Raw genomic sequence first — 23,834 nt, forward strand, 5'->3', positions numbered from 1 at the left:
AGATGGAGTAACATATTTAAACTGATGGAAAAAAGAACAGTGTCAATCTAGATATGTATGTCCAGTGACAATATATTTTTAAAATGAAGGCAAAATAAAGACATTTCAGAAAATAAAAGTGAGGGAATTCATTGCCAACAGACCTGCATAATAAAAATAAATGTTAAAGGAAGTTCTTCAGGGGAAATCTGGATCAACAAAAAGGAATAACAATCACAGAAAATGGCAAAATGTGGGTAAATATAAAAGATAATTTTTTTTCATTTTATCTCTTGGAAAGATAAGTAGCTATATAAATCAAAAATAGTGACATATTGTGGGGTTTACAGCTTATACAGAAGTAAAATGAGTAACAGTAACAACAGAAAAGGGAAATGGAAGTATATTATTAAAAGGTTATTATTCTATATGTGAAATAGTATATTATTTGAAAGTAGACTGATAAATTACAAATGCATATCATAAACCCTTAGAGAAACTGCTAAAAAAACGAAGGAAGTATAAAAAATAATACTGTAGAAAAAATGGTTTAATTAAAATATAATGATGACTATGTCAACAATGGATGAATCCAGGCAGTTGAAGAACTTACGGAATTCACTGCATCACACTTGTAACTTTTTCTAAGTCTGAAACTTTTTTCAAAGTAAAATGCTTAATTAAAAAGTATTTAATGACAAAAATTACCTTTAAGAAATCTTCAGTATTTACCCAATCCCCACAGCAAAATCTACAAAAGAAAACAAACTATGCAAACCATATAAAACCTATCAAACTGTTGCTCACATTCGAATTAACAGACCATGAATCTATATCAGAGAACTGTATAGAAATAATAAAGTTTCTGATTAAGGAAGGAGTATATTCCCCAATTCCAGGAGCCAATAATATGGAAACATGAAAAATTAAAGTCCTTCAACTGGGTTCTATCTTGTGAAATCATTAGAATATCCCTACTATCAGAGGTGTTCGAACCAGAGTGACTCCGTTTTGAGAGAGGGCTAGGAAAATGTGGCTGGGACTTGCTAGGCTGAATTCCTAGAAAGTCAGGCATTCCTAGTCTCTAGATGTGTATGCTTAAGGGAACAAATTAATAAGGTCTACTAAATAGACCCAGACTTGGGAGTGTCCAGATATCCCGATATCTGAGAAAAAAGGCATTCCTAATTTTGCTTCAAAGATAATAATATTGATTCTTGCAAAATGTAGTAATTAAGAAAATTAATCCTTTATCAAAAACCCTTGTAGCAGAGCACATCTTCCCACATATACAAGCATTGTACCTAGTATGGAAGTGTTCCTCCTCTTACTCTTGGGAACGCCCTTCTCTGTCCTATGGAGTAGCTGTACTTTGACTACTTTACTTTTTTTTTTTTATTTTTGAGACGGGAGTCTCATTCTGTCACCGAGGCTGGAGTGCAAAGGTGTGATCTCAGCTCACCGAAACCTTCGCCTCCTGGCTACAAACAATTCGCGATTCTCCTGCCTCAGCCTCCTGAGTAGCTGGGATTACAGGCACATGCCACCAAGCCTAGCTAATTTTTGTATTTTTAGTAGAGATGGGGTTTCACCATGTTGGTCAGGCTGGTCTTGAACTCCTGACCTTGTGATCTGCCCACCTCAGTCTCCCAAAGTGCTGGGATTACAGGTGTAACCCACCGTATCCGGCCCTCTTTACTTTCTTAATGAACTTGCTTGCACCACAGACTTGTCCTGAATTCTTTCTTGCACAGATCCAAGGACCCTCTCTTGGGGTCTGGATCAGGACCCCTTTCCTGTAACATATTTCTGGCGACCACAGAAGGGACTATGGTGCAAAAATCCTGACCCAACGGCTACCTTTGGGTAAGTGGTGGTGGACCTGTAACACTACCATAATGTGGTTTAAAAGTCCTGCACATTGTGTAGTCCCAGCTACTCAGGAGGCTGATGCAGGAGGACTGCTACAGCCCAGGAGTCTGAGTCCACTGTAGGCAGCACAGTGAGACTTAGTATCTAAAAAACATTAAAATAATTTTTAAATTAAAAAATAAACCCTTGCACATATCAAAATCTACAGGACTCAAAGAACATTTACTGACACTAATCATGGACTTATGCATTCCGCTAGACGCAAAGGATATAGAGAGAAAGTGACACATTAATAACCTGAAACTTAAGAATAGAGACAGAAATATAAAAAGTGGCCAAAAAATGAAATAGATGTTCTAACAGAAGTCCTACCTACCAGGTACAAAGGAAGAAAGCCTCAGGGAACAAGCAGTCAGGGAGGGTCAGAGTCAGGTTCCAAAGATGAAGAGACTGAAGGGAAGAAACTGTTGGAAGAATGAAAGGTAAGAATTGAAGATGTCAGAAAATAAAGGATGAGCAATGGCCCAACATCATAAAAAAGGCTGGAAAAGACTGACAAGAACACAAAAAGGGATTAGCCTTAGGGAAAAAAAAGTCTTGGAAAGAGTATCTGAGGCCCAGCACAGTGGCTCCTTCCCAGCACTTTGGGAAGCCAAGGCAGGAGGATTACTTGAGGCCAGGAGTTCAAGACCAGTCTGGGCCACATAGTGAGACCAGCTCTATAAAAAATAAAAAAATAAAAATAAAAATAAAGTAGCCAGGAGTATTGGTGCACACCTGTAGTTCCAGCTACTTGGGAGGCTGAGGTAGGAGGATTACTTGAGCCCAGGAGATTGAGGCTACAGTGAGCTATGATCATGCCACTGCACTCCAGTCTAGGTGACAGAATGAGACACTGTTTCAAAAAACATAAAAGGAAGAACACGGGAGGAGATGGGAGGGGAGGAGGCAAGAGGTCTTTGAAAGAAGTGTCTTCCTGATAAAAAAGAAACTATCCTTACCACTTCAAGTTCCTTATATTCACTGTAAACACTGCACACGTACATAATTTCTTTTATCACAAAGAAATCACACACACACACAACACCCATCGTTTGCATGGTTCTTCCTGGAGCCTGGAATAATATTCCCATTCCTCTTCCTGCCTTGTTAACCCATGTATCCTTCAGATCTCAGCTCAATCTTCTGTAGTCTTTACTCAGCACAGCACACCTCTCCTTAACAACACCTAACAGACTGGATTAACACTTTCCGTTCCCCAGCATATTATAAATTCTATGAGAGCACAGGCCATCTCTATTTTAAATTTGTACTACCCTGCAGAACCTGGTGTAATGCATGATGCATAGCAGACCTAGACCCTTGAGAAATATTCATTAAATGAATGAACCAAGAAAAGAAACTTAAAACCTGTCTTCTCTATATTTTATGAGCGACAACTATACACAGTCATACAAAAAAACGAAAACTATGTTTCATCAAATTACTAAAGATAAAAACTGTCTCAGAAGGATATCCTAATGATTCTTTTTTTTTTTTTTCCCCGCCATCTCCTAATGATTCTTAACTCACAATGTTAATTAACACAAGAGAAGAGTTACAATAGACACGCCATAATTTCTTAATTTATTTATGTTATTTCACTCAAAATGAGAAACACACAAAAATGCTAAACCAAGATTAACTTTAGACTGACTAGAGTAGAACAGGAGGCAGCACAGTCTATAGTTTAAGCATAAAAGCTTAGAATCAGGCTGCCTAGGTTGAATCCATGGCTCCATTCTCATCAGCTATGTCTTTGGCAAGGTACCAGAGTCTCTGGTAGACATTAATGTTTTCCCCTAGCATCCAATCCCCTTCTAGCAGCAATACCACTTTTTTGTTCAGGGAATCACTCCCTGTCTTACAGGCTTCAGTTTGGTCCCATTCTAGGCTGTAGGATGCAGTTTGTGACCTAGGTTTAAGTGAATAAGTATAAAACGTTCCCTTAGATAGAATGACTGTACCAGCGATGGAAACATAATCAAAACTGTGACAAAGCCAATTCTAAGACTTTTATCTTAGCTATTAGAGAAACAGAACAGAACTAGAAATAACTAGGGTTGAAGTTTCTGGAGTCATCTTCAGGCAATGAAGTTAGAGTTAATCCTAAAATAGAGTGATCTCAGCAGGGAAACCAAAAAGTAATGTGAAAGCAGGTCCTGGGCACTTGGTCTGAGCCCCTGCATCAATCCTCACCTGTAACTTGTTAGCAAATTTTTGTTTCTGCTTAAGCCAGGATAGTTTGGGTTTTCTATCACTTATCCATGACTCCCCACTAATATATTTTATCAGTTCCAGTTTTCTTATTTGGTAAATGAGGATTCTCTAAGCTTCGGTGTCCTCAGTCTGTGAAGTGGAGGACCTACCTCATTGGTCTGTTCTGAAAATTAACACTTAGCACATAGCACATACCTGACACATCAACAACTCTGCTAGGGTATTTAAAAACAAACAGCACTTTCTAAAAAGAATATTTAACTATACATAAGGTTTTAATTTAAAACCTGAGAATAATGTGACTGGGTAATATGTTTGAAAGTGAAAAAAGATAATGGCAACAGCCAAAATGTAAATAGGGGTAAAAATTGCCACTACCAAATAATTCAGGCAATAACCAGGAGTATATTGAGAATTACTGGAAATTATAAGTATATTGATGCATCTGCTGAAGAAAAAAATCTTAAAGTAGCTACATCACTAAAAAAAAGTAATGAAATAGAAAAGAAGTGATGAAACAACAAACAATGAAACGGAAAAGCAACAGAGAAAATACAAACCAAAATTAGTTTCTTCAAAATGTTAATAATATTGATAAACTACTAATACAACTGATCAAGAAAAGAAGAGGGAAAAAAATTAGCAACACCGGGAATGAAAGAGGATATACATGGTATATCACAGACCCTAAAGACATTAAAGAAATAAAAAGGGAACATTACAAATAACTATATGCCAATATGTTCAATAATTGAGATGAAATTAACAAATTCACTGAAAAACACAACTTACTAAAACTGACACAAAAGTAAAGAGAAAATTGAAATAGCCCTATATTCTTTTTTCAAATTAAATTTGTAATTAAAAAAAAAAACTTTCCCACAAAGATAATTTCAGAATGTTGGCTGCAGTTTGTAAAGCACTGTGTCAACCAAACAGAACACCTGAGGTTTAGACGAGGCCCTGAGACCAGCAGTTTTTACTCTCCACTGGATTTTTAATAAGTGGAAGAGAAGTACAGAGAGAGAAAAAGTAAAAAAAAAAAAAAAAAAAAAAAAAAAAAAAAAAAAAAAAAAAAAAGGAGGAGCAGGAAAAGAGTTAATGACAGTTTAAGAGATAAAGACAGGATAAAAGTAAGAGAAAGCAAATAATCTTAGATGTAAGACAGAGGAATTAATACAATCAACAAAGAGTAGATTATCTGAATAATGGTGTGGAATAGTCAACTTGAAAGATCTATGGGCTAGAAGTCAATGAACGGGCTAGGCACAGTGGCTCCTGCCTGTAATCCCAGCACTTTGGGAGGCCCAGGCGGGTGGATCACCTGAGGTCAGGAGTTCCAGACCAGCCTGGCCAGCATGGTGAAACCCCGCCTCTACTAAAAATACAACAAATTAGCTGGGCATGGTGGCAGGCACCAGTAATCCCAGCTATTGGTAGCTGAGGCAGAAGAATCGCTTGAACCCAGGAGGCAGAAGTTGCAGTGAGTCAAGATCATGCCACTGCACTCCAGCCTGGGTGACCAGGGTGAAACTCTATCTCAAAAAAAGAAAAAGAAAAAAATCAACGAATGAAGGGGAATGTCCTAAAATAAAGCTGATTTTCTTCAAGGCAGAACATTGTTGATTTGTATTCAAGGCAGAACATTGTCTTCTTTGACCTCAGCTAGGAACCTGCATCTTGAGCAACAAAGATTCTTTCACTGCTCTGTGAACAGCTTTGAATGTCTAAAAATGCTGCAAGTACTGAGTTTGAGGTTACAAATACAGTGGGTTTGAATCTAACCTAAACAAGAAAATGGCAGAAGAGAGTTATTCAAAAATCTGTCAAGAAGAAAGTAATGATGATAGTACACAAAGTAGACTACAGAGTAGTTGAGCTACCTGTAATAATAATAATACATTATTTTTAGATAGCATATTACTGGGATAATATGTTCTATTAAAAATTAAAACATAGTTCCAAATTTGAAAAACTGCTCCGAAAAGAGCAGGTAGAAAACTTTCCCTGCTATGGACAAATAATACTGCAGTTTCTGGAAACAGAATTGAAGCAGGGAGCCAAGGAAAACTGGGAAGGGGAGGAAGAACCTGTCAGATAAATCAGTTCTATTTTTGGTGGGTCTGAATTTAACCTAAACAGTATAAAGCTTTCTTTATCATTACTGTTGTATAAATAAAAGATAATCTAAAGAAATAAAGTTGATTATCCTTACTCATGGCAGCTATTTTGCTATAAACACTGAATTAGGAAATACTGACCCATTGCTCCTTGGAAAAAAATACAAGGTTGGGTTCCTGTATGCTGCAAACACTGAATTAGTGAACACTGACCCCTTGCTACTAGTAAAAAATACAAAGTTGGGTTCCTATGAGCCTATAATGACAACATTTTTGTTAACCAATCAATACATAACCTTTTTTAATGTGTGTTGCTATTTAAAGACATCTTATTTAATATATATTCCTGATTCATGAATATTGAACTCACAGCCAACAGCTGTAAATCACTATAACTTACATCTGAATGAAGCCTATCTGACATATATTTTCTCCATAAGGCATACTATACGTTTCTTGCCACGACACTTCAGCACTATTCACGGAGGCCATTTTAAACAGTGAAACATCAACCAAATACAAAAACGTAAAAATTAAGGCACTAAACGGACCTCAAAAAAAAAAGACACTTTTTTACAGGATAAGAACTAAAACAAGAAGTCAGAACATTGCCTTGTCTAACCTCAGCTAGGAATGTGCACGTTGGGCAACAAAAATTTTTTTCACTGCTCTGTGTGTGTCTTTGAATGACTAAAAGGTACTGTGAGTACTGAGTTTGAGGTTATAAATACGGTTTAGCAAGCAGGCAAATTTGCAAATATAAAGTCCATGAATAATGAGTATCAACTGTATTCACAAAAATTTACACTACCATCCTACGAGTAAATTTTAAAAGGTTTATTGTAAATGAACTGGAAAATAAATAACTGCAATAGAAATAGAACAGGACTAAATGCTGCTTCTTGGGATCCACTTGACAAGGTTTTTTTTTATTTTATTTTTTTTAAGGCTAGTTGAGTGAAGCAGAGTAGGGAAGGAACAAAGAAATCTGTAACTGCTTGTGATCAATTAGTTGTAAACACCACTGCACTCAGACCAGCCAACAAGTTTTAAAAAATAGTTACAAAATAAAAAATACAGACCCATTATAAGTCACTTTTGCAGTGGCACCAAGCAGGTGTCTTCAATTTACTAGTATGACAATCAACATTAGGAAAAATCAAAGTGTGTTCATTTCTAAATAAGTGAAATCCTAATCTGCTAAATTTTTAGCAAGAGACACTAGTCTTTTGGCTGTAGTCAACTGTTTTTTTGAAATGCCATTTATTCAAATGGACTGTTACTGAGTATCAAGACATACTTCTCTCACCCTCACTAAGACCAAAGGCTGAACCATGCTGCCCAAACAATGACCTCACTACTTAATGCATCATTACTAACACTGACTACACTACAATAAAACATATCACACTAGAGGAAAAACAGTCTTATCCAAGCTTGACAGAAGAACTCTCAGATGAGTGATTAAGCTACTTTCTCAACACTTTACATGTTTGTAAATCTTTAGGTATTGAGAAAGCGAGGGAGAAACAGCAATAAGAGAGAAAAATACAAAAGCATGAATTAATGGTAATTTCAGCAAGTTTTTTTAAAAAGCAGTAATCCCCCTACCAACCCAATTTTTGGCATTCCAATTAACTAGTACTGCATTACACTAATTACATACTTTACAGAAAATAGTGAAAATGAAATGAACAAACTGGGAACTTGATACACGTCTTAGAGATCATTCCAAACCAATGCTCACTTTTGACAGCCCACTGTGAGCCAAGTGCTATTTTTATACCATCATTTTAAGGTATGTTCACACCTGAACATGAAGCAGAAATGCTGCTACATATTCAAAAAGAGAATATAGTCCTCAAAATATCTGCCATAAAAATTCACACCAAATTGTATATTTTCTAAGATTTCCTGAAGAAACTGATTGTCTCCCACACTGTGATCCGTTGAACTCAGACCTAACCTACAAATAGGGCAACTGTCACAAAATGAAGGAATTAGTACTTTAAAAAAGGGAAAAAAAAAAAAAAAAAAAAAAAAAGAGGCACTATGATATCATGCTTCCCTGTGGCAGTTTTGATTAAAACTTGGATCCAAACACTATCTCTGGACCTTCAAGGTTGGCATGTACAGTCCCCCATTAAGAAACTATCAGTAATATTTTAAATTAGAACAGCTCTGAAGAAAAAGATAATTTTGTTTAGTCATGTTGTCAGGTTCTAACTGAGGTCTGAGGGGAGTCGGTGGGCAAGTGGCACGTAGCTAGAAAAACACTCGTGGAATCAAAGACAGTTTCCACATGGCTTTACTCTTTCTCTGGGTGTGAGCAAGCTGTATGTACAGCGTAAGCAGGGTAATTATACATTTTACAGACAACAGTGGTTCTGAGCCAAGCATGAGCTCATGTGGCATGGTTACATAATGTGTGAGGTTGTGTGCCTGCACTCCAAACCCACTGAGTCATGCTGTGCAGAAAGGCCACCTCAGCCTACTCCTGACTAAACCACAGCCATTTCCCCTACACATGTATTAAGTTATCACTAATCTGTCTGTCTTACATTCATCCTATTATTCCATTACCTTTGTCAACATCCTGGCTCACCTCTGTAAGAAGATAAATGCTTTCCTTATCCCATTTCAATTCACCACACCTACCACCAGACTAATCTTCCCAAGGCATACTCCTATCACACTGTCCCCACATTCACATCCCATCAAGAGTTCACACTGCCCTCTAAATGAGGAACATAGTTCTAGCCCGGCTTTCAAGGCTGTCCACAATCTGACCTAACATACCTTTCCAACCTTCTTTCTATAATTCTCCAACAGTTAACCTAAGCTCCACAACACCTCAAACCTTCCTGTGTTTGTATCTTTGTTCAGGCCTTTCCTTTCACCTAGTGCACTTCCTCATTTCCTGTTGAAATCCCATCTGCTGCTTCAAGGCTGCTTCAAGGCTGCTTCAAGGCTTATCGGCACCACAAAAGCATCCCTGATTTTCCTAACTCATGTGTCTCCCTTCCAACAGTCTGGTATCACTTTCTTTGTAGCCTTCTTAAGGCACTTCATCCTGCCTGTTTTCTAATAGTCATCTATCCTTCCTCCATGAGCGGGACCTAAACAGAGTGTTTCTTGATAAAAATAAAAGACCAAACTCTGTCAAAAAGGTAAAAAAGACACATCTTATTTCTACAAAAAGAGGAAAATGTTTCACTATTGATAGAGTAGAACATGTTCCCCAGCAGAAACCTCTAAAAAATTCAAACTCAGGCATGGTAGCTCATGCCTATAATCCCAGCACTTTGGGAGGCTGAGGTAGGAGGACTGCTTGAGGCCTGGAGTTCAAGACCAGCCTGGGCAACATAGCAAGATCCTCTCTACAAAAACATAAAAAAAATAGTTGGGCATGGTGGTGCACACTTGTCATCCTAGCTACTTAGGAGCATGAGGCAGGAGGATTACTTGAGCCCAGGAGGTCAAGGATGCAGTGAGCCAAGATTGAGCCACTGCACTCCAGCCTAAGAACAAAGTGAGATCCTGTCTCTTTAAAAAAAAAAAAAAACTTCACGATTAAATCAACCACCTTACCAGACAAAATGCAATACATTCAAATCATTACAGAGAATATAGAACTGGGAGCAGTATAGAGGTTGAGTATCCCAAATTCATAAATCTGCAATACTCCAAAATCTGATGAAACTTTCTGAGCTCCAACATATTTAATAGAAACACTCAATGGAGCATTTTAGATTTCCGATCTTTGGAGTTGGGATGCTCAACCAGTAAGTATATAATGCAAACATTCCAAAATTTGAAAAATTCCAAAATTCAAAATACTTCTGATCCCAAGCATTTTGGATAAGGGATACTCAACCTATATTACTTTTCAAACACAGCAATTCAGTCCCTTATCACCATCAATACATCATATGAATAATAAAGTGTAATTGTATTCTAATAATGCCTCAATTATCTAACATTGTTAGGATATGAGGGATTCACACACTCAAGTTTCCTGAAGAACTGGTTTCCTAGTGCAGAAACAGAGCTCAGGCATGCCTGCAGACTGGGCCAGCTGAAAGATGCTCTTGGGAAACTAATCTTGACTTCACCCAGTCTAACAGAAAACACTCAGGCACAATAGGGAAGTCAATTTGTACCAGTTACTTGCAGCTGGTCAACAGGTAGGGAGCATGAAGGGAAGTTAAACAGGGTGGCAAAAACCCTATAAAATGTCAAAAGGATCTTTTGCCCCTGCCAGAATCCTCATTCCAGATTGCTGGTACCACGTACATTTGTATGTCTCCAAGGAACTTTGGGGAGCTGAACACCTGTTATATCTCAAAACAAACTACGTCATCACCTGCTGGAAGTTTCCATATCCTTTGCTATTGAAAATTTCACACTCTAAATTGTCTGTTATGGGTTGAATTGCAACCCCCCAAATTTATATATTGAAATTTTAACCACCAGTAGCTCAGAATATGACCTTATTTGCATATAGGGTTGTTGCAGACATAAAATTAGATGAGGTCATACTGGAGTAGGGAAGGCCCCTAATCGAGTATGACTAGTGTCCATATGAAAACAGAAAAATCTGGCCACAGACAAGTACACAGGGAACATGCCACATGAAGATGAAGTCAGATATTAGGGTGATGTTCCATAAGCCAAGGAACTCCAAATATTGCCAGCAAACCACCAGAAAGGTGAGAGGCATGGAACAAACTGTTACTCTGTCCTCAGAAGGTACCAACCCTGCTAACCCCTTGATCATAGACTTCTAGCTATGGGAACTATGAGAGAAATTTCTGTTGTTTAAGCCACCTAGTTTGTGGTCCTTTGTTATGGCATCCATAGGAAACTAATACAGCATTTATTGGTGTTGATATCTGTTGATATCACCAGTCCACTGTGGAAACCACCACATACCTATTTCAGTAATCATACTTCTTAAAAATAAGTATTATACTCATTGAACAAACACAAGTCAATGGCCTCTATATGCCAGGCCCTAAGGACAGAGCAATATGACTGACAATGTCCCTGTCCTCATATAGATTACAGTGTAGTCAGGATAACTGACAACAAACCAAAATTACACAATGATAAAATTACAACTGCATTAAGAACAAAAATGATATATTTTCCTTCCTCTTTAAACAGATGGTAAACACAATTAACCATGTATGGAGCCTGATGTAAATGCATGCCTTTCATTATTTTTGTTCCCCTCCCAGATGTCAGGTTGTTGGCTACCACAAAGCCAGCTGTTACCAGCTACCCTCTTGTCTCTCTGCTCACCTCCTCCAATACATCTATATCTAATTTGGAGTTTCTAATTGACTCTGAGCTATACAAAATCAAGTAACTAATATTGCTAAGAAACATATACCATGTAACAAAAATTGCTGCAAGTGAAAACTGAAGATTTGGCTTTAATGCAGGACTTTCAGGTTTACTTCAGATTCTCAGTATTTTTTTTTTTTTCCAGCAGAATTCTGTTATAAGGCTCGGAGACAGAGGGCTATTGCTATATAAACCGGATGTTACCAAATAATGTTGTACTACATTGCCTGGCAAATGCTTGTTTCCTTTCAAAGAAAATGCAGTACAGGGAAGCATGAAAAGTTTTTCATTTCAGAAGTTCACTGTTTTTTCCATCAGAATATAATGCTTGCTTAAGGAAGAAATACTATCCAAAGTCAGAATTAAATAATTTATTGTCCAGCACAAGGCATAGTTTTGTTAATTGCGAATTGTTTAAAATAATATTACTGTGAAGTTACATAGCATCATAATTGGAAAGTCTAGGCAGCATTTTTTTGAAGGGCTTAATAAATACCACCTACCTCTTATGCATATCCAACAATCGTCTTTTTTGTTGTGTTTTTTAAGTTCTTCTTCAGTTACTTCAATTAACCTGCCTTTTAATCCTGTTAGATCCTTTCCACTTTTGGTCAATCGAATCCAATCCATAAGGCTTCTGCCTTGTTTTAAAGGTACCTGAAAAAGGAAAAGGGAAGAATTAAATCTAGCTGCTTCATTACTTTTAATTCCATTTTAAAAGATAATAAAACTCAAATCTAACAATTCTACAAATCTTTTTACAGCTTTAAAAGGCTGTCAATATTGTTTTTGCTGTATTTGAATTATAAAATGTAGGGCTTAGAAATTCTATCACACAAATTTTCACCATATTGATGTCAGGGTACAGCAGTCCATCAGTATCCATTAGGGACTGGTCCCAGGACTTTCCCCTACCCTATACCAAAATCCAGGATGCTCAAGTGTCTCATATAAAATGGCAAAGTACTGACATATACCTATGAACATCCTCCCATATACGTCAAGTAATTTCTAGATTACTAATAATACCTCAAGCAATGTAAATGCTACGTAACGGGCTGTTGTATTGTAGTTTTATAATTCTTATTTTTTAAATTGTTGTATTGTTATTAATTTTTTTCCCAAATATTTTTGATCCAAAGTTGGTTGAATCCTTGGACGTGGAACCCAGGGCTACAGAGGGCTGACCATATAACAGGAATGGCATTGAACCAGAAATGAGAAAACAGGTTCTGGTCCTGGCTCTGACATTAATCTGTTATAGTCACCAGTTTGGACCAAAATTTCTTTACCTTAAAAATCAAAAGAGATTTAACAGAAGAAAAGATAAAGAAACAATTAGCTACAGTTGATTTTCTGGATTGTCATTATAAACAGACTATTAGAAATCATTAGTCAGAAATATTATCTAAGAATCCTCTGAGTAACAAAGTTTATCAAATAATGTAAAATAATAAAACTATAAAACTGTAGGGAAGGGGTTGGCAAACTACTGCCTGCACCTGTTGCTATACAGCTCTTGAGTAAAGAATCATCTTCAAATGTGGTGAAGAGCCTGAAACCTTATGAGGCTCTCTCAAAGCTGAAAATACCACCTGGCCTTTTGCAGAAAAAAAATGTGCCAACCCTTGCCTAGGGAACTTAATAACAGGATGGTTTGGGTTTTTATTTTTTTTTATATATAAAATACATTTTCAAAGTTTTCAGATAAGTATTATTAGTACGTTAGCCAATTAAAACAACGTAGTGGAAAATTTTCATGGTATCTCTACGGAACTGTCTAAGCTTGTCCAACTTATTTGCAATGTAGTACCAGAAGAATGTTTAATGTAAAAGCAGACACACTCATGGACGTTTATATATTTCACTTTCCTGAATCATACCTATTTTAGACATCCATTTACCCCCAAAGTAACCAAGTTAATAAGTCTGTGGTGCTTTTCACATTCCATCCTATCAAACTATATCATCCCATTCTAGCTATCACTGAAACTCTCTAGGTCTTTTGATTCCAATAAATGAAGTAAGAGAAAGTGATCTTTCCCATCCCAAATTAAAGTCACTCACCTCTCTCCATTCCATAATCCACAGGATAGTTAAAGCAATCTTTCAAAAATGCAAACCTAATCATAGGCTCGCCCTCCTTCGGTGGCTCCTCAGGTTACCTTATAATAACATCTCTAAATTCCCTAGGGATTTAACAAGTCCTCACAATCTGGTCATCGTTGACCATACTCGCTCCATGTTCTAACTTTTGCTCCTCTCCATTATATGCCTTAGCCAAATGGGAACTGATTATTTGATTCCTTGATTGCTGTCAAGTACTTGCTTAAGGTAGTGCGGCATTCTCTGCACAGATCAACTTCATCCCAACTCCCATTAATTCTTCTGGAAGGCTTCTCCGACCCCCATCTCATTCGTGGTCATAACACTCTCTTGTAGTACTTATGACATTGTAACTGAATGTTCACTATTCCATGTAATCTACGAGACTAAACATCTTGAAATCAGAGATCACAAAACTCAGCATTTGTTTACTAGCATTAATAGAAATAATAACTTTCATATGTTGAGTGCATATTCTGTGTCAGACTCAAATCTGTGAGATCTGAATAAAAGCCTCAAGGCAAGCAGCACTTACTGAGTGCTTACCAAGGCTGTGCTAAGAGAAACGTTATCTCACTGAATCCTATGAACAATCCAACAAAATGGGTGTTATTCTCATTTACACCTGAGGAAGCAGACCAAAAGAGATTAACTGTTAAATATGGTGAAAGAATACAGGTTTTCCTCACTTCAAAATCTGTGCCTTTAAACAATTACAATTTGGCTGGGCGCAGTGTCTCATGCCTATAATACCAGCACTTTGGGAGGCCAAGGCAGGTGGATCACCTGAGGTTAGGTGGATCACCTGAGGTCAGGAGTTTGAGACCAGCCTGGCCAACATGGTGAAACCCCGTCTCTACTAAAAGTACAAAAATTGGCCGGGCGTGCCTGTAACTCGAGTTACTTGGGAGGCTGAAACAGGAGAATTGCTTGAACCCGGGAGGCGGAGGTTGCAGTGAGCTGAGACCATGCCATTGTATTCCAGCCTGGCCGACAAGAGTGAAACTCCATCTCAGAAAAACAAAACAAAGTAATTACAATACGCCCTTAATTAAACTGGTCAATAGGTGCTTGGAAACTCTGACTTAAAGCAAAACTATGTACAGCATATTTCTGGTCACAAAAACGTCACCAGACTTCTAAATAAAGACCAAAATACCTCTAATACTAAACATTGAAATAAATGTTAGCTATATATATACATTTAAGAAAAATTAAAAAACAAGTACGATAATTATTACCCAACTATTCCAGTTCAACATCACAGGTAGTCAGAGCCTATCCCAGTAGCTCAGGGCGCAAAGTGGGAACTGACCCTGGACAGGACGCCATCCTATTGCAGGGCACACTCATACACACCCAACACTCATGCAAACTGGGACCATTTAGGCACACCAATTAACCTAACTTGCACATCTCTGGGCTGTAAGGGGAAACCAGAATACCCAGAGACAACTCACACAGACACAGGTAGAGCGTGCAAACTCCAAAGACAGTGGCCCCAGCTGAAAACAGATATTTTTTCCTTATCAGTATTATAACTAAATGATCTTGAATGAAATCACATTATTTGAGGGCCTGCTGCATAATACACAACCTTCCCAATGAGGCTCTATTTTCTCAACCAATATTCAATTATCTCATTGAATCCTATGAACAATCCTATAAAATGGGTGTTATTCTTATTTACACCTGGGGAAACAGACTCAAAGAGATTAAGTGTGAAATATGGTGAAAGAATAAGGTCTTCCTCACTTCAAAATCTGTGCCTTTAAACAATTACAATTTGGCAGGGCGCGGTGGCTCATGCCTGTAATCCCACCACTTTGGGAAGCCAAGAAAAGAAAAGAGGGAAAAGAATGAAGTCTGACTTTTCCTTTGAATTGTACAAAAATCTTATTTTGTTCTCTTTTTGGACCAAAGACTCACCTTTGCCATCGCCACCTGTGTGACATTTTGTCTTTGCTTCTAAGTTTTCTCCTTTAAACGGATGCTAAGAACATAGTTGGTATTTTTAACAGAGAAGGGAAGCAACCCATATTCTCATTCACAGGTTCTCTCTGGAAAGACTGTGTTATTCAGCCAAGTATTTAGTTTCAAGAAATAGGTCAAAAACCAGTGAGGAAAATACATATGACTGGATAGTGAGATGACTGATATATCAATCAGTAAACGAAATTTCACAGCAGAACCACATCACAAGCCTACGCAATTTAAGGCAACATTTCTTAAACCTGTTTCCTTTTCTGTGAAAGAGACAAAAGCTTTCACTTCACAGAATCATCGTCAAGATTAAAGTTAATACACGTAAAGCACTGAGAATATACATGGCCACCTGTAAGTACTTAACAAATCTCTGAAAAGCTAATGAAAACTACAGATCCCTGAACCCACATTCATTCTGAACTAGTATTAGAACGCCAGGTCTAAGTGGAGAAAAATAAGAAAATCGATGAGGGCTCCAAATGATCTTAAGACCCAAGAGTTAATGAGTGGTCTAAGTAGGTGGAAGTGTCACAAACAAAGATATGGTTACAGAATGAGGAAGTAACAAATAGGAACAAACAACATTTGCAAAAGAACGCAGAACACATTTTTTTATTGAATTTTGCAAATATAAAATATATTTGTACAGTATTCCACCTGTTGCTAACAGTGTGCTCAAGAAAAACCTCAAGAGTATCATATTTGCTTCCAAGTTAGCATGTGATACTAGGCAGGAAAGGAAATGACAAAACAATTAGGGTAAGAAAGAAAGAAAAAGACAGTATGACCTGGAGAGTGTCTGTCCTAGCTCCCCTAGCTCCAGAAGTCCCCATCCTTGCAGGGACGGTCACTGTCGCCACTGCCAAGCCTTTCCTTCCTGCGAGGGAACCCACACTGAGTGATGTGGTACAACTCCTTCGGGCAGTGAAGAACAAAAGGCCAGGGAGATGAGGTTGTAGGAAGGAGGCTAATACCGAGTGCCTATAATAACGCAAGCACAGTGCCTCACTCTGCCACATAGATTTAAATTTAATTCGCGGGAAAGGATTTGAAGGGAACGGACAGAGCGGGATAAAGCACCAGAAAGAAGAGGGGCAATTAGGGGAAAAGGAGGGAGGTTAGGAGAGTTTAGGGACTATAAACACAGTGGGATCAGAAAGAGGTTGCAGGCAAGGACAGCAGGGAACTACAGCTTAGAGAGGGGGACGAGAGGCGGGAGTGGGGGCGGAAAAAGAGAACACACTGCCGGAGCCGAAACGCAGCTAGGGGCGAGACTCAAGGAGTCACCCGCTTACCTTGCTACGCCCCCCGGCGGCGACACGCTGCTGAGACCTGGGGGCCGGGAAAGACTGGGAAGGGACGTTCAGCATCTTGAAACCCGTGCCCCGGGCTTTGCCCGGGGTTTACCGCGGGACGGGCTAGCACCTCCGGCCCCAGCTCTGCGGCCGGGCAGAGGCCAAGCCCCCGACCCACTTCCGGGGTCGCCAGGGGTGAGACGCACTCTGACGCAGCACGTCCACGGAAGGCGGAGCCACCGAGACGGAGGGAGCCCCAGCTGGGAGGAAGTACGCATGCTCAGTTGGTTCCGAGTTCCTAACTTCAGCACCGGAGCAAGGTGACAGCTATTTCGTGGACCGATTAGAAAGTGAAGCTGTTCGTTAGCCTTGGTGCTGACCGAATCTAGGAACAAATTCTTGGTCCTGTTAACCCGGAACAGCAGTGTCTGTTCATTGTTAAGTAGTACCATCACACTACTTGAAATATGGAATAAAACAACAATACTACTAACGCATTTTAATTGCTCTGAAATTCTTTCCTGTAAGGCACTAGGCTGTACAGGAAAGAGCACCCACACCTTGAAGAGCAAAGGTGTCAAATGTCAAAAGCCACTACTGTGGGGTAAGAAAAAAACTTCACCTTTAAGCATCCTTAAACCTCACCTTTAAGCATGCTGGGGAGCAATGAATAAGTGAAAGACGTTAGTAAAGTCTCCTTCTGCTCTATTCACCCACTCACAAATTCTCCCTCCTTATGTAACTTCCTGTCTTTCCTGGGAATTACGTGCTGATGCAGCTCACCTCCAGCTGTGGTGATGAAGTAACGTTTAAAACTCAGATTTGGTTTGGATGCCATCCCCATGCACTTCATGACTAAGCTTTCTTACGCAAGTTACTTTAGTATCTCAAAGTTTCATTTTCCCTATCTGCATAATGGGTTTATTAAAGATTAAAGGGTCATATGTAAACTACATACTGCAGTACGTGGTTAATATTAGGTACTCAGTAAGTGGTAGTGGCTCTTTGTACTATTCCAACATAATAATGGGAAAAGTACAAACACCATGCAGGTAAACACCAGGCTCTAATGCTTAAAATCTGATGTTTTTTGTTTGATTCTTTGTTTTGTGTGTCCCTTGGGGAACACATAGATCTTGAGAGTAGAATCCAATAAAGGGAGAAAGTTTTCAGGAGAAGAAACACAATTCTAAATAATCCTCCCCATCCTCCTTTAATAACTAACTTGTCCTAACTCTGAACAAATTTTCATGCTTTAAACTTTCTCTCCTTAGCTACTTAGCTCTTAAAGTGCCTAAAAATCAAGGCTATGTTTGTAGAATCTTTTAAATCAGAAGAAAAGTGTGTGACTATACGTGGCCATTCAAATAAACGGCATTTCTTAGCTAGGGAACCACCTATGACCTTCACCTCTATTCATTTTTATTTGAAATTGAAATGCTTATTATGAGAAGACTGAATTTGAGCTAAAAGAATCTCACAACTATAATTAACTATATGGCCTTGACCTTACAAACTGCTCTTGTGTTTTTTCTCTCTCTCTCATTAAATGATGACATATTCTTCTAGAGTCTACATAAGAAAAACTAATCACTGAGATTTATTTCATTTCTCATGAGAAAACTTTACATAAGAATATCAAAAGCAGAGAACTAGAGCAGGGAAAAACTAATATTGTTAAAGAATGTTCTATATTTGCCAAATTTCTTAGCTCCCCTTTGTACAGAAATGGAAGACATTATCATATTCTGGCCTTTAGACTCTACTTTTTTAGACTCTGTATCAATCACTCAAATTTAAATATTTTATTTTAATTCTAGGGATCCCTCAATGTAGCATATTAAGTATTAAACATCCATGCTATTTTACTACTGGATTTAAGGACTAAAGATGAGTATTAATATAAGAGTTACTTTGCTCATCATTTATTTAAAATATCTATAAGAGCCCTAAGATTGATTCCCCTTTTCAATTACAGATAATGATTTAATGTATTTTTCTCCATCTGCTAAGAAATCTTTACCAATAAATGAGTGATTTCTAACATAAGACTACTTTCTTCATTATCTAATAAGATAATATTAATCTGTAACTACAACATCCATGTGGTATCAGTAGGAAATAGCAGATGTTGAAAGATTCAATCTTGAGAATTAAATACTGTCATTCTTTACAAAATTATAACTAAATATAAATTTGTAATTTAACAAAGAAAAAAATTATTCTTTGTAAAGTGCAAATACTTATAATACAATCAAGACATTTGTAAATGGCACCTATTTTAGATTCCAACATTCAATTCTAGTGTAAATATTTTTTTTAAAAAAAGGCCAAATACCAGAATAATTACAAAATATTTCATTTTATTAATAATTTATATACAAATAAATTAGTTAAAATAATTATGTTACATTTGTACACTAAATTTAAAACCTACAAGATTTGGATGTAATCAAAAGTAGCTAATCAGATTAATTTTCACAGGTCAGATCTGCAATTTCATCTTCACTATCAGAATCTTCATAAAATGAAATTGTGGCTTGAATTGGAAAATTTTTCAGAAGAGCTTCTGCTTCTTGATATAAGTAATCATAACACTTGGATTTTGGCCAAAATAGTCTGAAAAAAGCAGACAACATGTTTTATTTTTTCACATTCAGAATCTTTATACTCATGAAATGGTCAAATTTCAAAAGCTCCATATATTTAACAATTGACTTATACATTTGGATATAGCCTTAAGATATAGAGTTAAAATATGCTAGTATCACAGCTTTCATGGAATATACTTGCCAAAGTATTAATAACTGTTTGATTATTTTAAATCTTTATTCAAGCTCTAAATTGGATCAAATTCACACTAAACCCTGGATAAGCATAAGATCAGTGTTTAGCTTACTTTGTGCATTATGGATATATTTATTCTTATAATGTATAGAAGATTTTTCTTCCAGTTTCTAAATTCCTTTGGAAAACATAAATTGAATCCCTCTACTACATTAAAAACTTTTACGATAGCCAGCTTTATAAAGATGACAAAATACTATGCACTTTACAAAAGGTGGAAATCACCTACTATCTTACTTAAAACTTACAGATTTAACTCTTATAGAAGTAGACAATGTAAGTTTAGAAAAGTATAAAAAGCAATATTTTTAAAAAATTTTACCTATCCACTCACAGCTTGAGGCATAGAAAGACTACTTCTGACCCCAGTTTTGATTCTATCTGCCTCTCTTCTCCCTACTCAACTAAATTTGTGAATATCATATGAAATATTAAGAAATTGGATATATTTTATACAAATAACTGGCATGTAAGTATAATTACCTTAGAATTAAAAAAATCTGACAAATCCTAATCTTGCCTTCTGGTCTTCATCAAGGAAAAGAAAGAGGAGAGATAAGGAGGAATCATCAAATACAGTACAGTCATTTTAGTGCAGGGTAAACAGCCCATGCATCCATACAATGGAGTCATTCCAACAAATGAAAGATTATATTACGTTCAGTATGTTCCACTTTAAAAGGCGGAAAAACAATGTAGCTTATAAATGTTTCCAGCAATAATCATAAAAATTAGTTCAAATTTTTGATGCTTAAACTAAGTATCAATTATTCAGTCATTCAATAAATAATTTAGTGATCCCTTGTGCCAACATAATTCATAATTCAAGGATGAACAAATCATGGTCCCTACCCTCAAAAAGTTGACAACTGCATAAAAAGAATAAAACACACCATAGCAGTCAAGATAGAAATGAATAAAAATAAAATAAATATAAAAGCACAATGAAATTGTAATCATACTTCAGAAAAGAATTTCTTATATATGAAACAATTTATTTTCTAATATGTAGCTGGAACTAGCAAATCCAAAGAATGCTGTTTAGTTATTATGATACTCTGTCCAGAATTTCCCACTGTGGGCCATTTTTCTCCCAGGGTCTCTGAGATTCTTACTGTTCTGTTCTTCTCAGTCTCTGTTATGGACCTCTCTTTCTCTGCATACAGGTAAGATGCTGGCCTTCCCTCGGGTTTTTGCTGGGAACATCAGCCCTCCTTCTAAACAAACTAAGATGACCTGGCCCACTGTCATGATTTTCCCACCCTACAGTTACAATGGACTCCCAAGTCTGTATTTCCACTTCAGATCTTGACCCTGGGCCCCTAACTTACATATGCAGCTCTCTACTGGATATCACTATTTGGATGCTTCACAGGCACATTAAATATAAGTGGAAAACTTGCCCCATGGTCTCACCTTCCAAATCTGGTTTCAGCCCTAATTTCCATTCTTTTAGCATAGCATTCACCTGGTCACCAGCCACAAACTGAGGAGCCATTCTGGCTTTTTACCTCTTCTTCATCTACCATATCCAATGCATTATAAAGCCTAATCTATTTTGTCACCTAAGTATTTCCTAGATTCACCCAGACCCATCCTCACTTCTAGTGTCTTACAATGGCTCTTCATCATTTCTTCCCTGAAAAATTGCAGAACTTCTAGTTTTACTTTTGATGTCCTGACTAAGCCTATATAACATATAATCCCCAAGACTACCTTCAGAATAAGGTCCATGGGTTCCCAACACCACATACAGGATCAGGACAAAACTCTGTACAAGAGTGCACAAGATCTGGCCTCTGATTACCTTGCTGAAATGACCATAACTTTACACACCTAAACTCCTTGGAGTTCCCACAAGGAGCCACACTGTTTCATGATCCTCTTTTCCAATGCTATTTCTTCTGCTCCCACCTCCCATTTATCTGACTAACTTCTCCAAGACTCAGCCAGGTAACCACAACCTATAATAAACATTTCCCCCACCCTTCCCCCTACCACTGACAGATTGAGGCACTTCATACCCTGCCCATACTTGTAAAACTAACCAAACTAAACTCCGTTACAACTGCCATGTGCTGTGACTACTTTTTCTTGTGTCCTTCACTAGTGCTAGTACATGGTAGGAAATCAGATGTATTGACTTCTACATGGTATTTATGACCACAGGCATTTTACAAACATCGTTCAGCTCTTCATTTAACAGGTCTTGGAGGCAGGAAAACTGCAGAATTATTAACGTTTCACCCTAATAAAAGTGACAAAGAATCTTAAAGGCTGACTTCCTATGGCTTGGAACAGTAAACTAGCTCCTCATGTTAATTAACTTTTGACCTTTTCTATGACCATCCTCAGTAATCTTTAGGATTTTCATTACATTTCCATTTTCTCTTACAGGGCAAACTTGATTTGCTGTAAGACTGCAACTGTTAATCCCATTCTTACTTCCCAATTGCAAGACAAAAGCAGCATACACACTGTGCCTGATGTGAAGTCAATTTCATTCCGACCCTTTAGGATTTAAAAACAAAAACTGTTTTGCCAGCACAAGACATCACTGCTCTTTTAAAACTATACCATCCACTTTCGCTCTTCATAATATATTCCTCAATCGTTCATTGAGCATGTATTGATTAAAAGTCCCTTTACGTGAGACCGTGAGCCCCTACATTTTTCAATTCGATGAGTAACAGATCTCTGCGAGTGGAAAGATAAGTAACCTTGAAGATAGGTTTTCAGAGAGAGAGACGGGGTAGGGGGAGGGAGGGAGGGAGAGAGAGAGAGCGAGAGAGAGAGAGAGAGAGAGACTGCTGCAGGACAAGCCGCGGAGCTGGGCTCTGAGATGCCGCTGGCTCCTCCCTTGGGCTGGAGGAGCAGAAGACCTTCAGCGAGGCCTGTCACTCACCTGACTGGGTGTCTGAACTGGGAAAGCTTTCCTGAGCCTGCTATCATTCCAGAACCATTGGACATCTGGAGAGGAAAGGAAGTGAATCCAGTTATCACCCACCTCCCTCTAAAAAGTAGCAGCGTGTGTGACCCAGTGTTCCTCGTGCCCGTTGGGAACGTAACCCCAGTGCTCTCAGCAGCCTCGCTCCCCGCGGGTGCCTATGGCCCACCGCTCCTGAGGACACAACCGCCGCGTCCGGCACTGTTTTGGCCACTGGCAGGCGGGATATTAAACGAAGGCAGGGCCGGTGTCCCGCACGTCTCTCTCCGGCCCCGCGTCCCGAAATCCATGGTCGATCTTCTGCACCCCTGGGAAGCGCGGCCTGAGACGCCTGGCTCACTCACCGCCTCCGCGGCGTGGTTCCGCGTCTCCTCCTCTTTCTCGCCTCGGGCGTCCACCCAGGGTCTCCAGAAGCCTGCGGAGCTGCGGGATGGGGAGCACAAGGCGCGCAGAGGAGACGTCAGCCCAGACCCGGGAGAAGCCTCGGAGGCCGAACACTGGCACCGGGGGGTGGGGAATGGCGAGTGGAGGGGAGGAGCTGGAGAGGCGCAGGCGGGAGGGATTGGGGAATCGGGGAAGCGCAGAGCAGTGCGGAGGAGCCTACCCGGAGTCCGCGTCCCCGCGCCGCGCCGGGCCGTCGGGGGCTGCGCGCGCCGCAGCTGTGCTCTCAGCGTTCTCTGCGCTCCCAGCGGTCTCCATGGCGCCGCGGAGCTGGGCGGAAGGCCGCTGCCTGCTCGCGGGCAATCTTGGCCGGCTCCAGTAGATCCAAGACCCGAGCTTTATATAGTCCTTGCAACCTGCCGCACGTTGAGAGGTTCGCTCCCTCTCCGCCCCTATCTCCAGTCAGCCGCATAAACAAAAAGGCTGCGCGTGAAGGCGCACCGGGCTGAGCCCAGGGTGTGAACGCGTGCAACTCCCAAATGGCCCGGGACGGGATTTTGTTCAGCGAATGTTAATCGCCCTTTGACACATAGCTGCGGTGAAAAACAACATTCGCCTGAGCATCCAATTTCCTTGTGAAGAGGCCAGGAGGAGATGAAATTAAGCGAGTCTACACGTTTTGTGTATTTC

General features: G+C 38.8%; 2 protein-coding genes and 1 long non-coding RNA gene across 8 annotated transcripts in view; 1 reads left to right on the forward strand and 2 right to left on the reverse strand.

Moving 5' to 3' along the window:
- Window positions 1-17,178, reverse strand: part of LOC116549643 (cytochrome b5 reductase 4) — a 113,850-nt gene extending 96,672 nt beyond the window's left edge. For 2 of the 6 annotated variants that reach the window (XM_032275361.1, XM_032275358.1), the window contains exons 1-2: window positions 16,970-17,176; window positions 12,086-12,239 (exon numbers count right to left, since the gene is read on the reverse strand). In XM_032275361.1, the coding sequence (XP_032131252.1) occupies window positions 12,086-12,239; window positions 16,970-17,044 (229 nt within the window). In that variant the 5' untranslated portion in view covers window positions 17,045-17,176. Of the gene's footprint in view, window positions 1-12,085; window positions 12,240-14,234; window positions 14,357-16,969 lie in introns of those variants that run through there. The other 4 variants (XM_032275364.1, XM_032275363.1, XM_032275360.1 and 1 more) reach the window with 4 other exon arrangements.
- Window positions 17,179-19,312: 2,134 nt separating this feature from the next.
- Window positions 19,313-23,477, reverse strand: RIPPLY2 (ripply transcriptional repressor 2). The gene is made up of 4 exons (XM_032275365.1): window positions 23,368-23,477; window positions 23,108-23,186; window positions 22,722-22,786; window positions 19,313-19,588 (listed from the first exon to the last, which is right to left on the reverse strand). The coding sequence occupies exons 1-4, from the start codon at window positions 23,460-23,462 to the stop codon at window positions 19,441-19,443; spliced, it is 387 nt and encodes a 128-aa protein (XP_032131256.1). The 5' UTR covers window positions 23,463-23,477; the 3' UTR covers window positions 19,313-19,440.
- Window positions 20,914-22,363, forward strand: LOC116549645. The gene is made up of 2 exons (XR_004267981.1): window positions 20,914-20,982; window positions 22,214-22,363. It is a non-coding gene; the product is annotated as an uncharacterized LOC116549645 (long non-coding RNA).
- Window positions 23,478-23,834: the final 357 nt, after the last annotated feature.

The sequence above is a fragment of the Sapajus apella genome, unplaced genomic scaffold (genome assembly GCF_009761245.1).
Source record: "Sapajus apella isolate SASKATOON/1434 unplaced genomic scaffold, GSC_monkey_1.0 scaffold6, whole genome shotgun sequence".
NCBI classification, from domain to species: Eukaryota; Metazoa; Chordata; class Mammalia; order Primates; family Cebidae; genus Sapajus; species Sapajus apella.

Bases quoted from the DNA above. Each gene is read 5' to 3' on its own strand.
- RIPPLY2 (XM_032275365.1), bottom strand. From the start codon at position 23,462: ATGGAGACCGCTGGGAGCGCAGAGAACGCTGAGAGCACAGCTGCGGCG. The intron at 22,787-23,107 runs GTGAGTGAGCCA...TTTCCTCTCCAG, and splicing joins GGAACCACGCCGCGGAGGCG to ATGTCCAATGGTTCTGGAAT. The intron at 19,589-22,721 runs GTGAGTGACAGG...TGCTTTTTTCAG, and splicing joins CAGTTCAGACACCCAGTCAG to ACTATTTTGGCCAAAATCCA.